General features: G+C 38.7%; 1 protein-coding gene across 2 annotated transcripts in view; it reads left to right on the forward strand.

The window, feature by feature from the left end:
• brinp1 (bone morphogenetic protein/retinoic acid inducible neural-specific 1) overlaps positions 1-17,257 on the forward strand; it is a 98,686-nt gene that overhangs the window by 12,315 nt on the left and 69,114 nt on the right. For both annotated transcript variants that reach the window (XM_077622684.1, XM_077622683.1), the window contains exon 2: positions 12,208-12,475. In XM_077622684.1, the coding sequence (XP_077478810.1) occupies positions 12,258-12,475 (218 nt within the window). In that variant the 5' untranslated portion in view covers positions 12,208-12,257. The remainder of the gene's footprint in view (positions 1-12,207; positions 12,476-17,257) is intronic.

The following is a 17,257-nucleotide window of genomic DNA, read 5'->3' on the forward strand; positions in this document are numbered from 1 at the left end:
AAGGACTTGAAGCTTTTTACAGTTTACTTTAAGAAGCTTAAATATAAATAACACTTCTTTAAAGATGCACTGGAATGGAAGCGCAAGATTGTCACGACACATTCAGTCAGCCTTCCGTCAAGCATTTTGGTGAATGTGGGAATAAAAAAAATACATATCACACTTTTAACCATTATGAGGTCGTACTGAATCTTCACCACGGCAGCAATGTAATTTATGGTGACACAATTACGTTGCAAATTACTTCTTACAAAGCAAGAAATACAGAATAAAACGCCGAGCCCTGTGGCATAAGCCTCTGAGCTGAAGAGAGAGGGAAAAAAGAAGAAGAAAAAAAACGAAGGAAGCGGACATCTCGAGGGATGGTAGAATACGGTGGCTGTGGGAGAATTACAAAGGCAGGAGGTCAAGAGCACTCTATTTCCAATCTTAAAACACGGAATGGCTGCTCTAACCTGTATCAAGGGGGCATTTTTTTCTTTCTTTCTGCTGAGTACAACCTGGAAGTACAAGTGAAATGTATGCGGATCTGCCCAACTGGGATCTACGCACCTACTATCTGTGCCTTATGCAACTTATCCCAGAATGGAGAACACATTTGCAGCGGTCATGTAGACTGATGTAGCAGATGGTTTGTTAGCGTTACCATCTGGGAATGAGACAATGGAAGCAGCAAGACAAAAGGTTGCGTTCCGTCGATCACATCGATTTGCAGTCAAGTGGAGTAGTAAACTGCTTACAGTGAGTCAATGTCTCTTGGTATAAGTACAAAAATCTATTTATCAGGAGCAATCCTTAGCACTGTGCTCTAGTAAAAATAAAACTGCCCAGGGAAGTGAATTGAGATATTGGATTCTGAATACATAGAAGAACTTGAGATACCCCATCCCACTATATAGTATATTTTATAGCGTGCAACTAGCTAGAACTTTTACTTACAGGCAGGCATTTTCAGCCATAGGAAATCCAATCCATTTGAACAGGGAGGGTTGGCAGTAAAAGAACATCCGTTCATTCGATGTGATCCCTGTTAAGATGATTAGGATGCCTACGAGTGGCAAATTAAGTGTTTGGACCCAACACTCTACCATAAGTGTGTCAAAAAACACCCACATGAATTTTCTTTAGAATCCAACAGGAAACTTTATTACTTTTATCAACTGTTGCTCTAAAGATTTTTTTTCTTCATCCATTACATTAGCTATGCTAGAGTCCAAGGCACGAAAATTAAATTTTAAAAAGTGCAAAGATGGTAAAAAAAACACTGGAAAAACAGCATAAACATGTATAAAATGTGAATGTAAAAATGAAACAGAATAAGAAGAGAAAAATAATATCCTCAAAACTGCAAAAAAAACAAAAACAGCTAAAAAATCGTTAAAAAAAAACTTTAATCAGCAGATAAGCTATACATGATAAATATCTCTCATCTCATCTCATTTAATGAACCGCTTTATCCTCATTAGGGTCGAGGGGGTGCTGTGATCCAAAGGCCCGGCATCTTAGCAGCCAACACTCTCTTTTAAAAGCTGTGAGGAGTTCAGTTTTCTAATGGGCTTGCAAGTTGGAAAGCATTGCACCTACTTTGTACGATCTATCCACTAAAGAGCAAAAAAGAAAATCTTCAAACCATCCCACCACCCTCCGTGTTTATTGCGTACTGCAGAAAAAAGGGGAAATATCTAATTTCAATGCAAGATTTAATGCAATAGAATGTCAAGTGAATATTGTTCATTTACATTGTGTTCTTCTTTAGTTTGAAGTCACAATATTTTACAATGCAAATTTAGCGATGTGATTCTCAAGTCAACTTTTTCCCATTTGGCAAAGAATAAATGTGATTGAGCTGGGAACAGTACAAAACAGTCTACACTATATTGATATTGGTGACACAAGACGCTAATAATACAGCACCGTTTCGCTCTTCAGTTCTTAATCTGAAAGGAATTGAGATGGAAGGCACTTGGAAGGAACCATCTGCCATGCGTCTCGGCAGATTTAGCTGACTTACGGAGCCCGCCTAGCCTCTTCGCTTGTTCTTCCGATTTTCTCCCATTCTCGCAATATGTATGAATTTGAATTTAGGAACTGCGGGAGGAGGCAGGACACCGGCTTAACACTTCATTTCCTCCACTCACCGGGCAAACCTTCAGCCCGCAAGTCTGCTCATTAGTATTTTCTCGGGCGGGAGAATTGGAGAGTAAACAGCAAATTGGGAAAAAATGAGGTCGCTAGATTCGGGGATAGCACTTGGGCAGAGCAAGTCCAAAAATAAAGCCGCTCATGCTGGACAAAAGCTTCTCTGGAAATTATTCGGCCGGTCGCTTCCCTGGAGAGGGTGGCAGCTGTTCACTATTTTCACCTCCTTTTTTCATTACATATATTTTCTTGTGATATATGAACATCTGTCGGGAAAAGCAGGTGGCAATGAGTCAGTGAGGGAAGAGACATGATTCTGTTCCAGCGTCATTTTCCGATAAAACCCTGGGAATGAGAAAACTACTTGCATTTATTACCTCTCTCAGATACTGGCATAAGACGAGCAAATACCTCAGACTGATAAGGTGATGCTCTTTTATTTTTTGGGGGTCTGTACATCCTTTCTCACTTTACCAGCAATCTCCAGTCTCCTCGCAACGCTTTCATCACAGCCAGTGAGGCAACACCCGCAGTGAGACATGCATATATTATGACACGAACGAAGGGTGACGGATCCGTCGCAGTAGGGAGATGCCTTGGAAACGGCTGTCTAATTCTTAGGGTAATGACAATAGTAAAGTGTTAATGTGACCTGAGGTGAGCCGAGTCTTGATGGGGATCTGCTTCATAGATGCTGGAGGAATTTACGTGATGCAGATCAATGGCGCAAGAGTTTTATATTTTTCCTTAGAATGTTCTGAACTCATTTCTCCTTGCCAGTGTCCCAGAGGAATTTTACTGAACTAGGCATTATGGATATCAAGGGTACCGATATCAGGTACATATATTTTTAGCTTTTTTTTATTTATTTTTACCTTCTTCCGATTAGAGGCCTGCTTTTCAGATGTCTTCCTCCAAAGAGGTCATCTTGAACATTTTGTCAAGAGTGTATTTTGCTTCACAATTGCTTTTAAAATTTTTATGGCTGATGGTTATTTCTATCTTTTTTGAATGAGTATTTTTTTGTTAACAATTCAAGGAATAGGTCAAGAAATCTGCCATTGTTGTTCTGTTACCGAAAAGAAATCTAGAAAGTAGTTATTTAAAAGGTTGTTTCTTCATGTAACTGCTATTTTGTGTGTAGGGGTTGACAGCACAAATAGGGGGAGAGAAAAAAATACGAAATAAGTTTTACACTTTACGTAGGCTCATTTTGTTCATCTGTTGGGCATTTTTTAAATACTGGTTTTCAGACTTTAGTTCAAAAAGACACTTATTGTTTAGGCTGACCATAAAAGCAACCACCCCAAATCCTTGTAAATTTAGTGAACATGAGCTAATAGTTACCTTAACTGCTTCCATTTCTCCTTCTAGTACATGTTCCGCATTGTTTTGTCCATCAGTCTGAAAGGACTATCACTAGGCTCCTATTTTCAGGTCTATCTGGTTGCTACAATAGACGTCTGGTTTTCATAATTGTCAGTGGAGTTATGCATGTGTGTGACTTGATATGTTGAATATCTCTACAGTGGGCATCAGGGGTAAACGTGCTGCAAACTGCCAAGCGCTACAAAGGATGTCAACAAATAAACATTACACAAAAGCAACATAAAAACGCTGCAAGATGAGAATACTGCAACCGCAGAAACAAAGCATAAACACAAACTTAGAAATGCAAAAAAAAAAGGTTGTCACTATCAAAGACAGAAGAAACTCGCGAGAGAAAGTTGCCAAAACAAAACTTAAGTGCGTCATGCCACTAGTGTTGACATCCAAGGAGATGGGGCAATCTTTTGAGAATAGACCCCAAATGAATGATTCTCAAACTATTTTCTGTCTAAATGTTACACATTTTCTTCAAATTATGACTCCCTGCTAATACTGTAGACTTTGGAAAAAAGTTTTGTCAATTTACTGGCAACCACACAAGTGTTAGGTTACACACGACTGATCCATCATTTTTTGTTTTTTTAATGTTAGTTTACTTTTCATCCAATTACATCTTATTAGAAACTTCCCAATGGAAATTAAAGTTGATATATCAGCAAACCACAATTAGAACATTCCACAGAATGACTCATATTTTTGTCCTAAATGCATGTTGCCATGCAGAGATTGAGTTGTGCTTGAAAAGGAAAACATGTTCCTTATTAAACATTCAACACTGCTTTTCTGCATTAGCTGTGAAAGACTGCTTTTCCCTGAAGTATTTTGTCTTTAAATTATCGTCATTCGTCCTACTTTACCCAAGAAAGGAATTTCCCATACATATTTTAATTTTATTTCTGTCCTATTGTGTTTTTTACATGAACACAACCACACTAGCAAACAAAATCCTGTAAAGATTAAATATCTCCAAAGAAGGCAAAGTCGGCTTATTTTTCTGATCGTGTTTTTGGTTTTCGCAGTATATTGCAATGCACCCATTGTGATAAAATCTTTGGGCTTGTACTTTCCCTAGGTGGACTCCCAGTGGGTCTGCAGATGAGTTTCTAGTGAATAACATCGCTTGACATTTAGATCCGCAAACACGGAAGACCCGCAGAGCGATTTCTTGTCATCGGTATCCTCATAGCTGTTTGGAATCATGTTGGGACTTTTTGGGAGCATTATGACAAGCCACAAAGCAAAGGGAATTTGGTTCTCATTATATATTATTCTAGCAGAGTGGATGAGCACAATCTGTCAGGATGGCTCGCTTTTATGTCCCACTCCTGAATGTCTTTTTGGCAAGACACGCGGTACCCAAAACAAACAGACGAAAAAAAAAGCTTGTGCCTGCTGAGGTAAATCCAAGGAAAACAGTCAGTGGTTTCTCATCAATAAAACCACAGGGTAATTAGAGGAAGCACTTGAAAGCCAATTTGTGACTTGACAAATAATCAATCTTCATCTGTGAGGCAGCCACAGTTGCATGAAGTGGCAACGCTGACAAATTTGGTGACAAATCGCTCAAACCTGGTAGGAAAAAAAAAATCTTGGGATTTTTATTGTTCAGGCTGTATGGCTATATGACTAGTACAAACTCCATAGTTGTTGTTTTAGCCCTACTACAGGTGGAAAAGCTCTATCGTTGTTGCATGTTCCATTATACATTGCCACTTTAGCCTTAGGTCAATAGTCAATGGGTGTTCCATGTTTTGTTATCCTTTTTTAATTTTATGAACTCTGTACTTGTTTATGAGTTTCGCAGTAATATATGAGGTTTACAGATTAGTCGGATTTTGTGAGAAAATATTTTTTTTTTATTTTCAGAATATTTTAGAAACAAAATGTCACATTATGCTTTGTGTATAAACTGTATATGAATACATATTCACATTTAAATAATGTAACATATCAATAAGATTTCCCATTTAAATCAAATTAAACATTTGGCCCACCAGGCTTATAAAGGACTGAAAGAAACACTGTAGTATATAGTATTCTTTAATTTTGAAGTTAACAATGCAAACAAAATATTTTAAGTTTAATTCATAGTCCCAAGTCATTCTCTAGCTTTTGTATGAGATCCATATAAAGTACTGTATCTTTGGCAACTGTGTGTCATAGTTTTTCTAAAGACTCCCCAGTGGTTTGTGCATACTTCACAGTCCAGTCCTGGTGTATAAGCGTCCTAGTTTGTGAAAACGCTCCGACATGCTTGACGAATATGAGCCAGTGACTCCAGGCTCAGCGTTTCCCTTCCTTAATTGCTAATTGTCAGCCAAAAAACAATGGTACTGTTGAACATATTTCTCATTTACGATCCCTAGTTTTAAAGTAATAGACTTGAGAACCAAAAATAATTGAAGCACGGCACTGTTTTTATTTCCCTCACTGCCAATTCCCCCACGAAGCAAATGAATTACATTTTTTATTCCATGCCACATTTTACTGCCTTTCTGGTAGCCAATTTATCTGCATAACAGTGAAAAAATATGTGCCGTGCATTCATAGTGACTGGTCTCATGCTGTCGCAGGAATCTTATTAATTAGTTTGCTTTATGACAGAGCCGTTCCCTGCTTTAAGGACCGTCTCATAAACTGCCTCTGCTGTTGTTGCTGAAGCGGGGGGCAACTATCGTATAACTCGCAATGTCGCATTCTTGAAAAAAAAAGAAGAAAACATTATCGATGCTAGCTCCCTGCCCTCCTCCCTTTTTCAATAATTCAGCTGCCAGGTAAATGGGAATAACTGGGACCGTTAGTGAATTTGTTCACTCTTTAAAATCAGCCATTGATTGTTGTACTGAGCTGATATGTTGCTGAGCAGACGGGGAATTTAATTATAAAGTGTGTTGCTTGCTCAGCCTTGTTTTGTGAAGGTCAGAGTGCCACCACAGCCTTTTTTTTTTAAATTAGCGATCATGTCAAGAGACTGTGATGTAGGGGGTTGGGATGGTGGGATATGGAATCCAGTACAAATGAAGTTAGCCACGGCTGGTCCTCGAGTTCTTCTGTTGCTTCCCGGCAATTGCAAGTGGCAGACCATTACCATCCCTTTCCGCACTTGGCTTAAAGCTGTGCGATCATCATTCCTGGAATTTTGATTTTATATTGTGGTATTCCCTGAACCGGCACCCTTTGAGTAAATGTATCGTAATTGTTATGTCCATACACGAGTTGAAGTTTTAGATTTTCTAGTAGGATTGTCAAAAGTGTTAATACTGAAATGTTGTAACCAGATATGATATTTGATCGGAAAATTATTGATACTCAGTTGTTTGTATTAGCACCAGAAATGTGTTATCATCGAGTTGATGGATTTTTCACAACTCTTGATACTAGTTTTTCTCACGTCTCCATTTTGAAGTGGGATGAGTGACAGTGAATGAATGCCATGCTTCCATTACAGTTGGATTGGACTTCTGGTCATGATAAACTAATTGATGGGAGGGTGCATTTGGTCAGAGGAAGAATACATTTATCGTTTTAACGTATTTTTTTGTCATTGACGGCGCTAAACAACCAGTTTATTTGAAGTACAATGGATGGCAGTGAATAAACCAATGCACATCTTACCACTGTTTTCAAGGCTTTTCCCGGTTTTTCTTAGTTTTTGCATTCATGCAGGTTTTTTAAAATTATTGCTACCTAAATTTTGTCTCTCTCTTTCTGTGATACAAGCTCAGTCCCGAAATGCATTAAGCTCGTATCTCAAGGCATGACTGTAGTTTTTAAGAGCTACTTGATTATACGCCACCTTTTTTTGAGTATTGATCTTGAGTTGAAAAATTATTGTCGTTACAGCAGTTGTTTGAAAGGTGGATTTTTACAAACTTCTATGATTGGAAATTGTGTTTGTTGGCTCATTACTGCATAATTGTGTGTCCTTCGATTAATCGTTGTTTTAGTTTGCAATGTAAATGTTCTTCCGGAGAGAGGAATCCAATAATAAATATTGACATCAATTGCAGGGAAGCGATGATAAACTGGCCTTAGTGCTGCTGGAAAAGTTGGAACGTGCACCTTTTAGATGAGTCATTTTTAAATATATTAGCGCATTAGCAACTAATAAACTAATGATCAGACAGTACTCCTTTGCTATAGATCAACCATTGTTGATCTGATCTTAAACAGTTTAACCGTTTATGGCCATTGAAACAATGGGAAAGTACACACTATAACAGTCGTGCTGACATTCTGGAAAGATCTAGTTTTTTTGGAACCACTTAAAGTTTAGAAATGACCGCAAAATGTTGTCTAGTCATGTTTCCTGTCAAGTCATCAGTCATTATTATTGTTTAGTTATAATTCTATTTGTATTTATGTGCATTATGCTGTCAGTTTTTTGGAGTAGTGAGATTCGGTAAGTCTCCATAGGACTGATATCAAAGTGGCTTCAGTATCTACATTGAGAGAAGATAGGCTGGCTCTACCAATTGTAAATTTTCTCTTGGCTAAACACACCAACTTTATATGGTGGATTTTTTTTCATGTGGGAAATACCTCACAGTGGCAAGTCATTTTTCTTTAGAAGATCCTTGCTAATAATGCTGACCAAATGCAGTGTAACAGTCAATTAGGAGAGTGCACCGTCTCTAGTGTCTACCTGTTTCCCCGAAAGACTTGATTCGCCGTTGATCTTTCTCTCGTGGCCGGGATTCAGAATTCAAACAGCGGGAACACGCTTCCTGTTTCTTATGAACTTTTTAGAATAAAGAGGCACACTTAGATGTGCACACACAGGGGAAGAAGATGGGAATTGATTGACAAAGGCAGTGACGGGACGGGAATGGAAATTAAATCCCCTTGAATGAACCTGAATGGAGGAGGAGTTGCCACATGAATAGGGCCGCTTTAAGATGGGCAATGGAGAAAACAAGCCCTCCCTTGTCCTGTCTGCTTGATTTCCTGAAGCAGACATCCTCCCTTCTTTATTTCTTATTCAACGCGATCCACGCTGTTCAGCTTCCTCTTTTTTCCCCGCACTCTCCTCTCGTCTCTGCTAATCCACTCTGCAAAAAACTGTAATCTGCAAACAGCACAAGATGGCCATTATTTACAACAGCCCGCAGGCTCTTTTGTGAAATGCATATCCAATCTGGCCTGGGGATGTAACAGTAAGGGGGAATACATTTAAAAAAAACAGCAACAAAACGAAACACACAGGATCGATGAATCAATATGTAAAGCATGCATTCTTGATTGAGCATGCTGTTTTCTGAACTTAAAGTTGAATTTATCAAAGCTGAAAATATACACGGTGGAAACGTTGTTTTATTTTTTTCTTTCTAAACATTTTGCATTAAAAAATAAACTGAAGACTCGCACTGATTTCTAACTATCTAAATTGTAAAATCGTCGGACGAAAAAGTAACGTGTGTAAGCATTCTTAAAAAAATGATGTCGTAATGGGAGGACTTTATCCAGCAGATGCCGTATGACTTGATTGAGGAGTACGCAAGCGGGTACACGTTGTGTGTCATTCGACATGTTGGAATACAACATTAAAAGTGGGTCAGAGGATGTATTAAGTTTTGAAGAACATGAGATTTTACCGTACAAGTTCAAATCATGACTGAGAGAAAAGGAGAAACACTGGTGAGCCCGGGATGGAAGTATCTTGGGCTCCATTTAAATCGTATTTACTGGATAGTAAATATCTTACTTTTTTGACGGTCGATTTTACAAGCATGCTTGGCGATTTAAAAGCTAATCATTTATCATCTTAAATTCAAACCAGTAATTTTTTTACCGTTTTACCACTTTTTTTGCCGTTTTACCACTTTTGGTGACGGTGGCCAGGGCCAACAATGCTGGGAAAGCCTTGTTGTTTAGGTTCCGATGCCATTGTTTACTGTGGCAGATAGTCCGCATGCCAACGATCTAATGCTAGTATGTTTTACTAATTTCCAACTGTTTACTAGGCATTTTCCGATAAAAGATTTCAATTTCTTGGAAAGAAAGCAACGTAAACGCTGGTCGCGAGAGTAATATAACTAAACAGAAGAGTTTGCAGTGCACAAAGAGGCTGTCCATTTGTTACGTCACTCATTTAAATCCATTTAAACTAAAGAGAAACTTATTTCTATAGATGGCAGAAATATGAAAGGAACCACGTGATCAGATTTATCTTATCGTCAAATGCACTGAAAGAGTTGATGCTTTGCTTCGACCCAATTGTAATATGCTTTCATCTGTGGTTGTTTTTTGTTAGATAACCTCCATTTAGTTGTTCAGCAGATGATTTGGCTGTCCTTTAGATGGCATTGAATGGCCCTGCCTAGATCTGACAACAGTCCTCAAAGGAACAGGGAATGCAGTGTTTGGAAAGCGATGTTGCATAATTACTGCTGGATACGTGCCCCTAATGTAACACTATTTCTTGCATATGAAAATATTGTCAGAAAAGTATTACTCAAAACCCCCATACAATAAGCTGTTTAATTTGAACTCTTGAAATCAATTATCTTCCAAAATCACACCTTTCAGTAATTCTTGAACGTTATTTTTTTATAATGTATTTTAATCAACACTCGCCTGTTGGCTATCACAAACACAAGTATTAATTTATGTTTTTTTGTTGTTAGAAGCAGATATTCTGAGAGACTTTGCCTGTTCTAATGCAAACTCTGGTCAAGGAATTTGAATGGACCAAACTTTCATGGTTCTCTTTTTGGAATGTTTCATCAAATAGTGTAGAGTAGAGCACATCACCAAAGTGTAATGACCGTTACTAGGTTTAGCCATGAAGAATTGCTCCAATGTCCCATTCATTGCTGCTGACACCTTTTAATTATTGCGGAAAGGGCAAATAGACTTTCAGTAATCTAGTTTGTCCCTCCATTAGACATTTAGTTTGACTTTTTAAGACAAAAACACTTCCTCCTAGCGCAGAAGTTAGCGACAAGCCATTTGATATTAGTGGTGCTATTAGTTTCTATTTTACCTGAGAGTAAAGCACTGTTTAAGGAGTCGGTATCTGCAGAAAACGCAGCATGGGTTGAACACCATTACTTGACAGCAGGTGGTATAAAGACCTTAACGCAGCGACAGATTCATCTGTGGAAATAAAACATTGGAATTTAACTTCATCCTGTGTCTATATGAATGTAAATGTGCTCATAGCAGGAAGTTTTAGGGAGATTTCAGAGAGAGAATTGACGCATTGGTAGATTTAGAAGCTTCCAAATGGACTACAGTAAAGATACAATTAGCCTTTGCACACAGACTTCATTTCATTGAATCTGCTATAATTATAGATCAACTGTGGAAATAGTCTGTAGTAAAGTAAGTCATTCAGTGTTTACATGTTGACGTCCAGAGCATTTGAATATTGGTTTATTCGGTTCAACCCCCAATTCAAATGTATTGCACGTCAATGAGTTAAGTATCAAGTTGTTCATCACGTATTTAGTGGGAACAGATTAGTCCCATTACATTTTGTCGGCTCTTTTACGGTGTTATTGTCTAATAAAGCATGAAATAGGAAAGATTTCGCACAGTCACATTTGATAGTGCTCTGTTGGACATTCCCCATGGCCAGAAGCAAAGCTCTTTCATTGCAATTAGTTTTTTAAAATCTTTTCTTTTGGATTTCTTTATCTGTAACTGAATGGTCCAGCGTAATTTGTGAGATAATATTAATGTAGGATGTTTGCACAATGAGGATGTGTAGTATTTTAATGTCCTGAGGGGGGAAATGTTATTTTTCATAAGCCGTTCAAATGACCTTGATGACATTAAGTTAGTGTTGCATTGATAACAATATGTTCGTCAATCTTCTGCAAGCCCTGCTACTTGAAATGGAAGTGAATAACACACTAATAGTTGTGCAGGATATGACCAAGCCACGCTAGCAATTTCTTAGCATTCAAGCTATTGTTTAACAAAAATATATATATACATTTGTTCTGGTATAGTATCGAAATAGGCCGATACCCAATAGACTTTGTGAAAATTGTTTTTGTTGACGCACTGATGATCATTGCAGAGTTACAAAGTGTTAAATTGAAATAAAATAATAAAATTAAGAATAATTACATTAAAACTTTATCATATATAGTTATTTTTACTTGAATTTAATACTAATAATCTAAATGTCAAGCATGAACTGAATATTATCGGTTACAGTGGAATATTTTCGCAATATATGCTATGATTTGTGAACTCATCTGTCAATGCCATCCCAATTCGGTGAGGTCATCATGATTTGCCTCATTTCTATACAGATATGACCCTCCTCCCGATGGAAAACCCATATCCAATTCATTTCAAACTAGGAGGATTGGGTGTGTATTTTCATGCTTCAGACCCGTTGACGGCACTAGACGTCCAATCCATTCTGCCTGGAAAACGCAAAGGGACATTTGTTAATTCGCCCTTTCCGGTCAAATAAATTGCGAGTCTACCACTGATAATGTAACCCATCATTCGTCCCCGTTATGGTACATTTATGATCCATCCTGATTGGTTCTGTGCCATCTGGATCGCAAGTTCTCATTGAACTAATGGGTGTTCCCCCTTAATTTTTCTTTGGGCTATTGTACAATTAACCTCATGTATTGCTAAAACTGCCTTCTAATGACTGTCTGTTTTTTTCCCCCACACATCCCTTCCCTCTTTTATTCTTTCTCTCATCAGGTCTCCACATAATGGAGCGAGAATGAACAGAGAGCGGCTTAAAAAAAAGCATGAACTGGAGGTTTATTGAGGTCATCTGCTTCCTGTTTATATGGGACCATATAGCAGTTCAGTCTTCCCGCCAGGACCCGTTGGCAACTGAGCAACATGTCGCCAAGCAGTATGACTGGCTCATCTCCGACCGTGGCCCGTTCCACCACTCCCGCAGTTATCTGTCCTTTGTGGACAGATTCCGCCAAGGATTCACGACCAGATATAAAATTTATAGGTGAGTGTTTGCTGACGCCGCACACTATTTTCAGATGGCACTTGCAAAAAGCTGCGTGTACATTTTTAACCCGCTATGCATTTTTCATCGTGGCGTGTTGTTGGGCCTTATGAGATATTGATGGGGTTCCTCTCTGCTTATTTAGGAAAAAATATTATTCTTACGAATGGCATAGAAATAAGAAAGTAGCTCAACTTTACCACATTGAAATATTCACCTTAAATGGAGGGCATTTATAGCTGTATTTTCATACCCCTTAAGTCCTGAAGCGCCTGGTGGCATTTCATTGCATAGCCTCTTACGCAAGCCACTCACACCCACATCCACATGCTGGTGATAATGGCAAGGTGCAAAACAGCTCATCAGGAGCTCTTAAGGGTGTCGTGTCTTGCACAAGGACACCTGTCGGGGGAGGCTCAACTTTACAATTGTTAGATGGTAACGCTGACCTTTCATGCCTATCCACCCCAGTAAAAAAACTTTCATTTAGGTGTCGCACTTCTCCTCAGTCTTGAGCATTCACACTCCAAAACTAAAAAGTGGGAAAATTACCCAAAAATTCTGAAGGAGAGGTCCTGGAAAATTGAAGATGAAAAACACAGTACTCGGTCGTTTGGTCGCCGGTCTTTTGGTCGCCCGCGAGGTTTTTGATAATTACCATTTAAATCATTGATCACTTAATGCCCTAATAATTATTAGGCTAAAGAAAAGCTCCCAAATTTCCCGGACTTTTATTGTTTTTTGTTGGAGAACTTGTTAAGACCCTGACTGACGTCCCTTCCTAAGGGGACAACTCATGTACATACAAACTCTTATACACTCACACATCCGCTCAGTGAAACTGCTTAGAGCCATTTTTGGCTTTTATTGATGCGTAGACCGTGTTGTTTTACCTTGTTTTGTCGCCGGTCTTTTGGTCGCCGTCTTTTGGTCGCCCGTCTTTTGGTCGCCCGTTGTTTGGATCCGGGCAACCAAAAGACCAAAAGACCGGCGACCAAAAGACCGGCGACCAAAAGACCGGCGACCAAAAGACCGGGGACCAAATGACTGCACACGGAAAAACACTACATGATTGAATGCCCATACAGCGAATATATGATAGTTCCACTATAAATGTACTTAGGATTTTCCTCGTGTCCCCCTGCAAACTCAGAATTACATAAGACCCCAAGTAAGAGTATAAAATTCAACTCAATCGCTTTTGACTGCGCCTCTTCGGCACCCCCGCTTGTTCTCGTTGCGTGGCGTCTCTTGGAAAGTCGCCAGAGCGACTGCCTGCTCCCCTCCGGCTTTCTGTACCCACAGTATTGTCACATGTAACGGCAAACAAGACATTTGCATAAAATGTTTCTGTACTTTGCAAGGTTTGTTGTGGCGGTGATGCCATTCTCAGAGGCGACGTTCAGCAGATGGGTTGCCGAGTGCTCCGTGGGTTTATTAAACCGCAGACTGTTTGCACGAAGGGAAACTCTGGGGAAGTTACTATGCCCAGGTGTCGTCTTACACTCATTTTAAATCATTCGTAGCTTTAACCATCAGTGGAGTCTGCCACTTTGTTGTTTACAATATATTTCAATGGGAAAGCTTTAATGGATTTTCTTATCTGTCTGGCCAATATAGTTGTTGTTTTGGGGTTTTTTTTTTTAGCTGTAAAAGTTGAGCAGACTCATCGATCAAAATGTGTTGGAGATGCTTTCTAGATTGCAGGGAATGATGTAAGGCGGTGAAATTCTGAAAGAGGGGAACTCGTTTGATGCGACTTAAAAAGTAAAACAAAGTCAAATGTATTTGACTGCTTTAAAACAGGGAAATGAGTGTGATCCATTTGTCAGTAGTCCCTTTGGTGAGTTTGTGGGCTATTTTCTCGTTGATGAAAGATGATGTAAGATTGAACTTCTCTGTGTTCGACTTTGAAGAGGGGTAATTTTTTTTTGTCTGAATATGAATAACGCATTCCTTTAACACTATGCTTCTCAATTATTTTCTGTAACGCCCACTTTTCTCAACATCATAGCATGACTATAAATAGTATCCTATAACATTGTATCGTATTGCCCTGAGGTAAAATGAGAAATTAAAAATATAGTTCACCTTAAAACTTATAACTCTATTGACACAATGTCAATCATTAACAGAAAAGATTTAAAATATGTTGCCTCATTGTGACAGAATACCCATATATCCTTATTTAAACTGCAAGTGGAATAGTTCATACAGTTTGTCATACTTCTCTTTTGAGCAATTAGTTAACTTTATATTGTCACATTCTCTCAGTCTTATGTAGCCCTTCTTTTCATCCTTGTGCAAACATGTTTTTTTAGACTCTCTTCATTATTGCGTGCTGCAAAAAAAGCATGACACCATTTCATATAACCCCCAAAAAGCATATTCCCAATGCAAAAATTGACAGATTGACGATTAGGATTCTTACTAATTATAGGCCTAGTGTTTGAAAAGTTAAGGGTTGGGGTGAAAAAGCTTTTGGAATTGCTGCAATTTTTTGGCACATAGCTCAAGAGCAACTCCCGGAGGAAAAGGCCAATGAGAGAATGAATAATAATATTTTAAGGGTTGTAATCGGTACCTTTTTTTTTTTTTTTACATGTCTTCACTGACACTCAGTGGGACTGTTATCAACGTGAACACAACAGCACTAGAGACAAATTGCAGTGAACCCTAAACTGGCTGATCCACCGGTAGCAATTGACTGGTGTCACTGGTTGTGTGCTGGAGTAGCAGATCAGTGCATCTTCGAGCAGCGAGGAAGGGTGGAAACGAGTGATATCAGCTGCTGTAGTGTTTTGTCGAAATGAAGTCTCAGCCACAACACTCGCCTCTATTGCGTGCTCCCTTTAAGCGCCAATGAGAACTGAATAGCTTTGTAAATTTCCCCCGGGACACTGTCAGCCTTGGCAATTTAGAGGTGGAAAGTGGTCAAATCAGATTTGCGGAGTGACAAAAAAACCCCATCCGTTTCTTCTTTTTCTTTTCTTCTTTTCTGGGTCTCTCATATCACAAACAATTACTCACAGGCGCAATGCACGGACACTGTCAGCAACAAACAAATCTGGACCATCTCTAATAACATGGGCGCGGTGCCTAATTCGAAAGATAAACACAGCTTTAGGAGATGCCAGCCTCTTGTCTTGTTCTCTGAAAAGGTCAGTGGCCATGTGAAAGAGGAAGTGAAGAGCCAGGAGGCACCAATTACTCTCTCCCCCGGCAATTACGAATCTTGAAATAAAAGAGGAGAAAAAAAAGACATACTAAACTATTTTCCCTTTACATACTGTCATTGTGGTGGTTTTGGTGGGTTAAAAATCCACCATCAAAGTAAAATGGAGTGCCTGTGCTGCATAGCTAGCATTAAATTTATTTTTTTTCTCATTACGAAATGGGTTCAATGTAATTTCAGCATACAGTAAATTCAAAAATATTTTCTCCAATTTAACATGTGGTACCACTTTGCCATTTTCCAAGAAAATCTGTTCTAGTTTATTTGCGAGTTTAGTTTTTAAATTCAATGCCAATTGCAAAATTATAACAGATTTTTTTAATACATCCTAAACATTATGTTTTGTACCAAGTGCGTTTCAGCGTTGCATCTGGGAGAGACACTTAACTCATTGACGTCGATATACGTCCAGATTGGATGCCTAGCAACATCAATGGCACTGAAGGATGTGCATCCCAGTTTTAATGAATCAGATGTCTAGCTTTCTCACTGGCAGGTATTGTAGTTGATATGATTACTTCTTTTAATTTTGGGGAATTCTGGGGTCACTTCTGGACATTTTGGATTATTTGACTCTAGGGCATTTCTCGGTACGTCCTGTTCATTTTGTGCCATTTTTGCTCAATTTTTGCTCAATTTTTGCTCAATTTCAATACGATTTAGGACACTTCCTATTAATTTTGGGACAGTTCAAGGATAGTTTTTTGGGGGGGCGGGGTTAAAATAATGACCAGCAATGATGATTTTTTTTGCTGGTCCTCCCTACGATTTCAAATGGACTTGACGAAAATGGACTTGACGAAAATTACCATTGAGTTGATGTAAATGGCAATATTTTTTGGGCCAAACTCAGTACGTTAAGGTTTGCTAGTCAAGCCTTCCTCTTCTAAAAATATAATTTTCAAAGTTGAAAGGAATAACTGTATATGTAGGATTATTCTTTTAATGTACCATACACATACTTTCCAATCCCCGGGCCAAGCAAGAAATATGGATGAAGCCAATTCCTCAATGGTCACATTTCAGTAGCACAATAGACTATAATAACTTAATAACATGACTGCAGTTGACTATGTGCAGGCAATTTCTGTTCTGTAATTTAGCGTAGCGATGATAAATAACGATATGCGGGGTTTGTACAGATACTGCAGTACATTGCAATGGACCAGTTTTCCATTTTAAATGCGGTAGAATTTGTCCCCCCTTTATTGTATTGCTGAAAACAGTACGCCTTTGAACAAAGTGAAAGATTTGTGGATTTATTTGATATCAGATCTGTTATACTTCTCTGCAGGTCATTACACCACTCGCATATATAGCAGATTGGACGGGAGATGCTTCAAAAAGAGCAATCAATCAAAGTGTGCATTTTCATAAATATTTTTTATGTCTAAATAACATCCTCTACCTCGCGTCTTTGATTACAGTACAATGCCGATTTGAAGCCTTCAGAATGCATTAATGGCCACTGGATTTGCATTTATATTGGATTTTGGCATGGGGCATGCGAGAACCTGAGATGGAGCAAACAAAGAGCATCATATGAA

Source organism: Stigmatopora argus, chromosome 16 (assembly GCF_051989625.1).
Source record: "Stigmatopora argus isolate UIUO_Sarg chromosome 16, RoL_Sarg_1.0, whole genome shotgun sequence".
Lineage (NCBI taxonomy): Eukaryota > Metazoa > Chordata > Actinopteri > Syngnathiformes > Syngnathidae > Stigmatopora > Stigmatopora argus.